This window comes from Elaeis guineensis, chromosome 15 (genome assembly GCF_000442705.2).
Source record: "Elaeis guineensis isolate ETL-2024a chromosome 15, EG11, whole genome shotgun sequence".
Lineage (NCBI taxonomy): Eukaryota > Viridiplantae > Streptophyta > Magnoliopsida > Arecales > Arecaceae > Elaeis > Elaeis guineensis.
Window position 1 is genome coordinate 60,302,325 of NC_026007.2, and position 10,748 is coordinate 60,313,072.

General features: G+C 38.0%; 1 protein-coding gene across 1 annotated transcript in view; it reads right to left on the reverse strand.

Moving 5' to 3' along the window:
- LOC140854125 (L-type lectin-domain containing receptor kinase S.4-like) overlaps positions 1-1,635 on the reverse strand; it is a 2,439-nt gene extending 804 nt beyond the window's left edge. Inside the window, exon 1 of the mRNA XM_073249579.1 lies at positions 1-1,635. This exon is cut by the window's left edge and continues 804 nt beyond it. Coding sequence (XP_073105680.1) covers positions 1-1,554 — 1,554 coding nt within the window. The 5' untranslated portion in view covers positions 1,555-1,635.
- Positions 1,636-10,748: the final 9,113 nt, after the last annotated feature.

Sequence of the window (10,748 nt, forward strand, 5' to 3'; positions counted from 1 at the left end):
GTATGCCAAGGTTCCAACTATAATTGTCGTGCTAGGATTCTTGGCACGCTCGTATACTCCAGCAAGACCGAAGTCGCTCAACCTTCCATTCATTTCAGCATCCAATAGAACGTTGCTGGACTTGATGTCTCTGTGGACAACCACTTGCTCCCATTCTTCATGTAGGTAGGCGAGTCCCATAGCAACTCCCTTGAGGATCTTAAACCGTTGATCCCAGCTCAACAGCCCACACCTCTCACTTTCGAAGAGGAAGGTGTCGAGGCTGCCATTTGGCATGAACTCAGAAACCAGAAGAATGTCTTCTTTTCTCTTGCACCATCCTTGTAGCGGCACCAAGTTCCTATGTCTTATGCGGGCCAAGCACACCACCTCTGCTACGAATTCTCTCACCGCTTGCCTGGAATTATTGGAGATCTTCTTGACTGCAACTTCTTCTCCAGTGCGTGGTAGGATGCCTTTATACACAAGGCCAAAGGTACCCGAGCCGAGAAGCTCTGTCTCTTTGAATCCTTTGGTTGCTCTGTAAAGGTCCCTATATGGGAACCTATGAGGATAATCTATTTCCCAGTCCTCAAGAGTCTCTGCCAGCTTTGCCCTCCGCCATAAGTACCAGGAAACAGAGAATGCAAAAGCTACCAAGAGAAGCGTAACAAGAGAAGATATGACCCCAATATTGATTCCAGTGGCTTTGGAAATTGACGAAGCTTTCGCTGGTTGTGGAGGAAGGGGAAGGTGAGATAGATCAAGGGAGCGCGCCATGCCGTTGGTCCGGAAGCTCCATCCCATGATGTAATGAGAACTCGAGAGTTTTCCCGTCGATGAAGAGAAACCAACGTACATGTATTCCTTAAAAATTGGTGACAGGTCGATGGCGTGTGATATGAGAGGTCGGCTTGGTTTGTCTACATAGAAGGGAGAAATGGTCACATTCAGAATTTTTGCAATGCCATCGTAGTCTATCCAGGCCTGAATTGGTTGCCCACTCTCCAGCTCAAAATCCACCATCTTGAAATTATCAGTGTAGTAGGAGGCAGGCTTCGAAATATTGGAAACAAGGCTGTTTATATCGACACCGACGTGGTTATCATCGATGTCTTTGAACATATCTGACCCCTGAACGGTGTCAAACTCAATCGCAAAGACATGGTTGGAAGAATTTCCATTGCTACTCGTATTGAGGAGGCCAAGGTACTGGCAACAACTGCCGTTAAGAGTCTTTGTAGGGGCCATTGCGAAGGCGAAGCCATGGCCGCCTCCGTTCCCAACAGTGATGATGTCGAAGACGAAGATGGTGCTGAAGGAGATCGCAGCGGGCGTCACGGAGGGAGTATTGAGCAGCATTTGAATCGGTGAGGAGAGAAAGGCATGGCCTGTCACTTTGTAACTGTCATTGGTGAGCTGAAGCACGCCATTGGATGTGATGTGAGCACAGCCATTTAAGCGCAGATTGGTGGCTGCTGATTTGAAACCGTTGTATGTAAAATCGATATTATCAGAGAGGGAAGAGCTGGCCAAGAGAAGAACGAGGAATGGAAGCACAGGGGATGCTGCCATGATGAGTTGTGGAAAGCCAGGAGAAGATAATGGAAACAGAGGGGCCTCTGGATGGACAAGTTTGTTGGAAAGTCTTTTTGAATGAATGAATTAATCAACGAATGAATGAGTGAATGATTTTTTTCTAAGGATTGCAATTGTTGTAGAAGATGACAAGGCTGGAATTGACCACTGTTTAATGCCCTACAATTATTTCCAGCTGCACGGAGAGCTAGCTTGCTTGCAGAACCGCACACTTCACCATCCTCTCGTCAGCGATGCCCTGTTTTTTTCCCTTTTTCTTTTGGTAGCTCAGCGATGCCCCCGTTGGAGGGTAAGATGGACGAAGACAAGACAGGAGTCCGATCGAAGGAACACTTTCGAGCATTAATGTGATTCATGTGCGTTGTTGGACGTGGACCTAGTCGAAATCCTCACGTGGATTTTGCATCTACATGACATCATAAATTGCGCTTCAATTTTTATCTTTTCTATGAACAATAATTGAGATGCTGATAACATCAAAAGCCACGTGACATGAGGAGGAAGACACCTTGTGAAGCAGGGGTTCAGGTGTGCCTCTTAGGTGCGCCCTTCTTTTCCTTTTCCTTTTCCTTTGTTCAATACAAAGTAGGGGTTCAGGTGTGCCTCTTAGGTGCGCCCTTCTTTTCTTTTTCCTTTCCTTTGTTCAATAGAAGGGTTGTTGCACCCAAAATCCGATACCATACGGTATAATAAAAAATAAAATAAAATAAAATAAAAAATCTAATAAAAATATATAGATCGTTCTCAAATTTATTTTTACGAAACGTATAAGCTTCACTATAAAAAAATAAAATAAAATCAATATAAGAAGAACTCACCACTCAACCCTTATACGAGAGTCTCCCAAAAAAAAATTTCAAAACTCTCATAAAAGCTCTCTGAAATTTCTGTTGAAATCTTTCTGCACCTTCAAGATGTCACCAGCTTCCCAACGCAACAAACAGTTTGTCAATCGGAGATATACAGGCTCCAGAATCATAAAAATATTATTTCAGTAGGAAATAGTTCTAATCAAGCCTAGAATCATCCGTGGCCATCCGATCGTGACTAGCTCGCACCAGAGCCATCCGATTGTGCAAAATACCCTCAGATCACGCTCGGATTCACTCTCAACCATTCGATCATGATCGGCTGCGATCTGAGCTGTCGGATCACGTAATCCAGCCCCTGAACCGTGCGTGGACCGCATGTTCGGTCCACGCCAGTCCCATGGACCGCGCAGCACCCCACGGTCCACGGTGGACTGCGGAGCGCTGGGCCTGGGTGCCCCGCATGTGAGCTGGGCCGGCCTGTGCGTTGGGCCGCATGTGCATCTCCGTCGGGCCCAGTGGTGCTCCGCCAGCCTCCGTCGGCCTACCACCGATTGCCGTCGCCTCGTGCACCGTGCTACCTTTCTTTGGCACGTATCTTCACCATTTGGACTTCGTTTGGGCTATTCTTGGGCTCGTTGGACTCCATTTTTCATCTTGAATCTCATTGTGAACTCAATATGGATCGAATCTCGTGTTGCCCAGCTATGCAACCCAAGAGGGCGGAGGGTGAATTGAGTTTTTAATAATTTAAAAATAACTGACAACTATGAAGATTATTTAACAATGAGCAAGATAAATATGGAGAATGAAATTTAAGCAAGGTGTAGAAATTGGATGCAAGAATGCAAGAAGATAAGAAAATTTAAAAAAAAAGCAAGTAAGCACAACACAAATAAAAAGATTTATAGTGGTTCGGTGCCAACCTTGCACCTACATCCACTCCCCAAGCTCCTACTTGAAAATCCAAATCCACTAATCTGTATTCAAACCGAATACAACGTCGGAACCTCCGACTCTAGCTATTTCAAACTAGAACACTTATTTTTCGGGTACAAGCCAACCCAATACAATCTGATTCAAGGTTCGGATCAACCTTTCCACGTTTTGGAATCCTTCCAAAATAAAAAATCAACTCAAAAATAGAGTATAACAGTTAATCACATGGAAATACAGATATAGCTCCTTTAATGAGCGAATAAAGCTTTAAATACACTTTACACAAAGAGAAGCAAGCTTTTCTAATTTTTCTCAAGGTGGTTGAAGACTTGAATGAGCTCTTGAGGGGTTGGTAAACTTGAAATAAAAGTTTCTTTAACTTCTAAGAGGGCTCTTGCTTAGGGTTGAAATGAATGCTTGAAGAATCTTTTTAAAACCTTGTTGATTTCCTCCTTTAAGTGCCTTTTATAACTTCAAATAATGGTGGAGAGTAATCTGGACTGAAATAGAGCCGTTAGAGCATATTAAATAGGCATTAAATACAGCCAAAATGACCTGAAAACTAGCCATTGCAGAATTTTTCTGTCATAGGGGTCGACTCATAGGGTCAACTCATGCTCATGAGTCGACTCATGGGGTCGACTTCTGTGGCACAGAACAGAAAATGACTGTTCTGTAATTTTGGCCTACACAGCAGCAAAGGTCGACTCATAGGATCGACTTATGCATAGGGGTCGACTCACAGAGTGTGCCAGCCAAAAAATTCAGCATGCCATTCAGCCCCTTTGACATGAGTCGACTCATGGGGTCGATTCAAATTTATAAACATGATTTTCTTTCAAAATACACATCTAAAAATATTAAAATTACCTCCAATAGATTACGAATCTTCTGCTCTTGCTCTTAAGACTTCCGAATCAGAACTTGATAAAATTATGATTTTACCTCTGAAATATAATAAATCTTTTTTCAAGCAAAAATTATTAGTAACCCCCTCAAATGCTTTGTAATCATCAAAATCAATTCAAGAAGCAACAATCTCTTCCTTTTTGATGATGATAAAATACTTGAGCAAAAGCATATATAAAGCATTAAAAATAAATTTTAAATTTATTAAGATGCATCACTTCAATATCATAGCCAAGTATTTGAATGAAATGCATCATAAGCAGTTTGAAGATCAATTTGAAATTTGCTTATAAGTTCATTTACTTTGAAAATTAGATAAAAAAAGGAGCTGACGATTTTGGTTCTTTGATACATTTACTTAACAATTTTGCTTATTACTAATTTCTTTATTGCTTATTGCTCAAATTCGATTTTGATTCTCTACTCCTCCTTTTTGACAGCATCAATTAAGATTTTTTACTCCTCCTTTTAAGGGATCTTAAAAGGATAAATTTTCTTTACTCCTCCTTTTTGATAGCATCAATTAAGATCTTAAGGAATTTTAAGGATAGAGAAAAGAAAAAAAAGATGACAAGGACATATTTTCTTTACTCCCCCTTTTTGATACCATATTTTACTTCTTTAGTCCCCTTCTTTGATTGCTTATTTCTCTACTCCCTCTCAACATAGCAAACATAAAGGATATATCAATTTGCTCATCTAGAAGATATTGCAATTCATAGTATTTCTCAGCACTAACATGAGTTATTTTTTATATCTCATAATTAAAATAATTCAATTTGATCACATTCATAGACATTATTAAGCACATATATATATATATATATATATTCAAAAATGACTGAATACAAAAGGTGTCCCAATACACATGAGTCAACTCAAAATACAAAAGTCATAGATAGAAACTATCCAAGAGTTAATTAGCCAACAAATATAAGGCCCATAAGATAGATCCTAGACATAGGAGACAAACTAATCTAGATCTAATAGATGTCATGGCTAGAGAGATCAGAATCTGAAGAATCAGAGATAGGGTGAGGAGATGTAGGATCAAGTCCACAAGCATGACCTCGACTACGTCTGCCTCAGTCACGGGTAGAGGTACCAACACGAGTAGAGGGGTGAGAGAATTCTGGAGTCTGAGAAGCTACGGACTGTGCTATAAGAGAAAGTCTGATGGTGTCCAAAAGATCTAAGGCTCTCGATACAGACTGCATCAGGGCACTGAACTGAGTAGAAGCATTCTCACTGGAGCCCCTGATCTCTCTCCTCAAGAAGTCAAAGCCACTCTCTAAAACTCCTCGAAGTCTAGCCGCCTCTGCAGATAGGTCTGAGACCTCTGTGATATCCTTATACGGCTGAAGATGGGCTAAAGCTAATACTTGCCCCTGCAAGTCTAATACGCTCCCTATCAATCTCAAAATACATCCCTCAAGCTGCTCAATACGTACTGACTAAGCAGTGAGCATTTGGAAAACAGAAGAAATGTGAGGGATCAGAGTCTGATCTGAGTCATCCTGGGATATCGATCTCTGAGCAAAGACTGAAGTGGCAAACTGCTAAGATAGAATAAAGGCTACACGCTGGGACATCATCTCAATCTGATCATCTGCTAGTCTGAACTCTGAAGGATGTGCCCTGCTCTTTGACTGTGGAACTGAAGCATACCTCCTCACAGACTCTGAAGGATCAGCCTCGTGATCAGATATGAACTGAATATCTGGGATGCTCTGTGATCACGAAGAGGTGAAGACGGTCTCTCCTCCTCTGCTCTATCCTCCGCTCTCTTTTCAACACCCTTTGTCCAATTGCCATCAGTCTTAGAGAAATCCATGCGATGCAGTGTGTGGCGGTTGATGGTGTCAGAATGAGATAGTCTAGCAACTGGCTTCCCCTCAAAACTGATTTCGAACCTTCTAAAAACTAAGGTGAGTGCCATACCAAAAAGCAAGTGAGCCTTGGACCTGTTCAGGGTCTCTCTCATGGCCTCAAACATCAATGCAGGAAGGTTCAGGGGGGTCTGTGTGATCACATGGTACATAATGTAAATGTTTCTACTAGATAGAAGGTTGTGTCTACCACTCCTAGGGACAAACAGTTTGGTTACCAAGTGATGTAACAGCTTCATCTCAACAGAAAGAATTTTTGCTTCCAATTTATTTAGACTTCCAGTATAGGTTCTCCCTAAGATAACATTAATTTCTTCTTCTTTAATAGGGAGCTCCATATTGGTATAGCCTTCACAAGGCAAATGCAGTATCTGTCCCAAATGTACTGGATCAAGAAAAATATCAATACCTTTTACTGTAGATTTCATTATTCCATTGCTATAGCTCAAATGTAAGTAAAATTCTCTGACTAGATCGACATAAGTATTTTTTTTTAAAGAGCAGTAAAATTTTTATCCTTGATACTTAATCTTTGATCCAATAGTGAACCATTCTTTTTCAAAAAACTTGAAATCAATATTTTTCTCAGATTTCACTTTTCGGTCAGAGAGAGGTAACTTGCTTGGACTGATTGGGGACTGAGTGAAAGCTGAAGTAGGACCTGGAGCAGGGATTGGAGCAGGAGAGGACTCGACCGCTAATCTCTTTCTGCGCACACTCTTTTCCAACCCACGAACAGATTTTCTCCTCTGTGGAAGTTTATTTTGGGAGCCATTTGCATAAGAAGGACTTGCACAGAGCTTTGGAGACTAAATGTGAGGGAGAGAGAAAAAGATTCTAGTGAAAAGGCAAAGATTTTAGAGAGGTGATGTGCCGATTTGGAGAAGATGAGTAGAGTCTAGGGCAAGCTCGAACCGCCCCAAATGAAGAAGGGAGAGGAGAGGAACTTGGTTCCTAACTAGATGATTTGAAGAGTGAAAAACAGTGGGAGGAGAGATTTGAGAGAAATTTTTGATTTGAGGGAGAAAAGATGGAGAGCTTTTGGTTCGATGGGAGGAAGAAGACGAAGGGTTGAGTTGGCTCAAAAAAAAATTCTCAATAAGAAGAGAGCGCCCGAACGATTTTGTCAAAATTGTAAGTTTACCCTAGGGTCGATCCTGGGGGTCGACTCATGGCACAGAAAAATTCAAAAGAATGATGGGACAATTTCGAAAAAATTTGAAATTTTGAGAGAAGGATGTTTACCCAAATATTGATCATGTGAATGATAGTTTTGAGCTTTTGAGCTCTTAAGAAAAATGAGAATTGAGCTCAATAGATTTGGTTCAATGAATTTTTGGCATTAAGAATTTGAAATCAGAGAGATACTTAAGCTGATGGATCAAGGATTCCTAGTTCTCTCCTAATTTCATAAAATCTATCTTCACTTAAGGCCTTGGTAAAGATGTCAGCCAATTATTTTTCAGTACAAATATAATCAAGAATTATATCTTTATTTTGGACATGTTCTCTTATGAAATGATGTCTAATTTCAATATATTTTGATCTAGAATGCTGAATTAGATTTTTAGTTAGATTTATAGCACTGGTGTTATCACATCTTATGAAAGTTTTATTGAGTTTGATGTCAAAGTCTTCAAGTTGTTTCTTAATCCATAAGATTTGAGCACAACAACTTTCGGCTGCAATGTATTCGGCCTCGGTCATAGACAGTACTACCGAGTTTTGCTTCTTGCTAAATCAAGAGATTAAGTTAACTCTAAAAAATTGGCAAGTTCCACTAGTACTTTTTCTATCTAATCTACATCCAGCAAAATTGGCATCTGAATATCCTATCAAGTCAATTAATGAGTCCTTAGAATACCATAGTCCTAGAGTTTATGTACCATTTAAGTATCTAAGGATTCTTTTAACTGCATTCAAGTGTGATTCTTTTAGATTTGATTGAAAGCGAGCATAAAGACAAACACTAAACATAATATCTGATCTACTAGTAGTTAAATATAATAGAGAATCAATTATGCCTCTATAAAATTTTAAGTCTATATTTTTACCTCCTTCATCCTTGTCAAGCTTACATGATGGGCTCATGGGTGTACTAATTACTTTGGAGTTCTCCATTCTAAATTTTTTGAGTAGTTCTCTTGTATACTTACTTTGGATGATGGAAATTCCTTCCTTTATTTATTTGATTTAGAGTCCGAGGAAGAATGTAAGTTCTCCCATCATGCTCATCTCAAACTCCCCCTGCATGAGCTTAGCAAAATCTTGACAAAGAGTTTCATTAGTAGACCCAAAAATAATGTCATCAACATATATTTGTATAACTAATATATCATTTTGATTTCTTTTAATGAAAAGGGTTGTGTCTACATTTCCTCTTGAAAAATCATTATTAAGTAGAAATTTGCTTAGCCTTTCATACCAAACCCTAGGTGCTTGTTTCAAACCATATAATGCTTTGTTTAATTTAAAAACATGATTAGAAAAAGTATGATTTTTAAAACCTAGTGGTTGTTCTACATAAACTTCTTCAGCAATATATCCATTTAGAAAAGTAGTTTTGACATCCATTTGGAATAACTTAAAATTCATAAAGCAAGCATATGCAAGTAGAAGTCTAATTGCTTCTAATCTAGCAACAGATGTAAAGATCTCATCAAAATTAATTTCTTCTTCTCGATTATAATCTTTTGCAACTAATCTTGCTTTATTTCTTATCACATTTCTATGTTCATCCAATTTATTCTTATATACCCATTTTGTGTCAATTATTGAATAATTTTTAGGTCTTGAAACTAAAGTCCATACATTATTTCTTTCAAATTCATTAAGTTCTTCTTGCATTGCATGTATCCAATTATAATCTTTTTCAACTTCATCTATGGTTTTAGGTTCAAGATGAGAGACAAAAGCAAAATGATTGAATGCATCTCTAAGTGAAGAGCGAGTTCTTACACCATGTGTAGGATCATCAATGATTAGTTTCTTGGGGTGATTGTGATCATACCTCCATTCTTTGGGTAGATCATTTGTACTTTGAGGTTGTTCTTATTGTTCTTCACCTTCCTCATCCTGTTTGTCTTCATGTTCTTCATTATCTTGAATGGTTGAGTCTTTTAGAGTGATCTCCTTTATTCCTTCTATAAGAGGATCTGCATCATCAATACCTTCATTCTTTCTTGAAGGAAGATCGTTAGTTTCATCAAAAACAACATGTATTGACTCCTCTACTATTAAAGTTCTTTTATTGAAAACTCTAAAAGCTTTGCTAGAAGAGGAGTAACCAAGAAAAATTATTTCATCGGATTTAGCATCAAATTTTTCTAGTCTTTCTTTACTATTGTTCAAAACAAAATATCGACAACCAAAAATATGAAAATATGCAATGTTTGATTTTATTTCTTTCCAAAGCTCATAAGGGGTTTTCTTTAAAATTGGTCCAATTAAAGCACGGTTTAATATGTAACATACCATGTTAATTACTTTCGCCCAAAAATATCTTGGAAGGTTGCTTTCACATAGTATGGTACGGGTCATTTCTTCAAGAGTTCTATTTTTTTTTCTTACTACCCCATTTTATTGGAGTGTCCTAGGTGCTAAAAAATTGTGGTCAATACCTTTTTCATTACAAAACTTTTTAAAATCTTGATTTTCAAATTCAGTTCCATGATCACTTCGAATATTTTGAATTGAAAATTCTTTTTTATTTGTGACTTTTCGATAAAATTTTGAGAAAAAATAAAAAATTTCATCCTTATATGCTAAGAAGAAGACCCATGTAAAATGAGAGAAATTATCAATAATCACATAATCATATCGTTTTTCACCTAAACTAGTAGTTCTAATAGGTCCAAATAAATCTATGTGCAATAGTTCTAATGGCCTAGAAGTTGAAACAATATTTTTAGATTTGAATGAGACTCGTGTTTGTTTACCCATTTGGCATGCATCACAAATTTTATCCTTTTCAAAATTCAATTTGGGTAAGCCAATAACTAATTCCTTTTTAATAAGTTTTGAAAGTGAATGCATGCTAATATGTGCAGGCCTACGATGCCAAAGCCAACTAGTCTCATTAATCTTCGCATTCAAGACTACTAGGCATTGCATGTTTATTTTAGAAAGATCATTTAAATCTACCATATAAACATTACCATTTCTATGCCCAACAAATTTAATACCTTCATTAATAGGACTAGTTACTATGCAAACTGAAGATTCAAAAATGACTTTGTATCCTTTATCACAAAATTGACTGATGCTTAATAAATTATGTTTTAAACCATCTACTAATAAAATATTTTCAATATACTTGGAGAGAGTGATACCAATGTTACCTATACCGATGATTTTTTCTTTGCCATTATCTTCAAAGGTGATCATCCTTCCATTTTTAGCATCAAGTGTGATGAATTAAAATTCATTATCAGTCATGTGTCTTGAGCATCCACTATCAAGATACCATTTTTGGTTTGCTCCTTGGAATGCAAGACACACCTATACACAAGAATCAAGTTTTGACTTTAGGTACTCAAGTTTTCTTGGGTCCTTTTAGGTTAGATATAATGGTTCCTTTTGGAACCCATATTTTCTTTACATTGAAATTTTCAGATTTATTGGA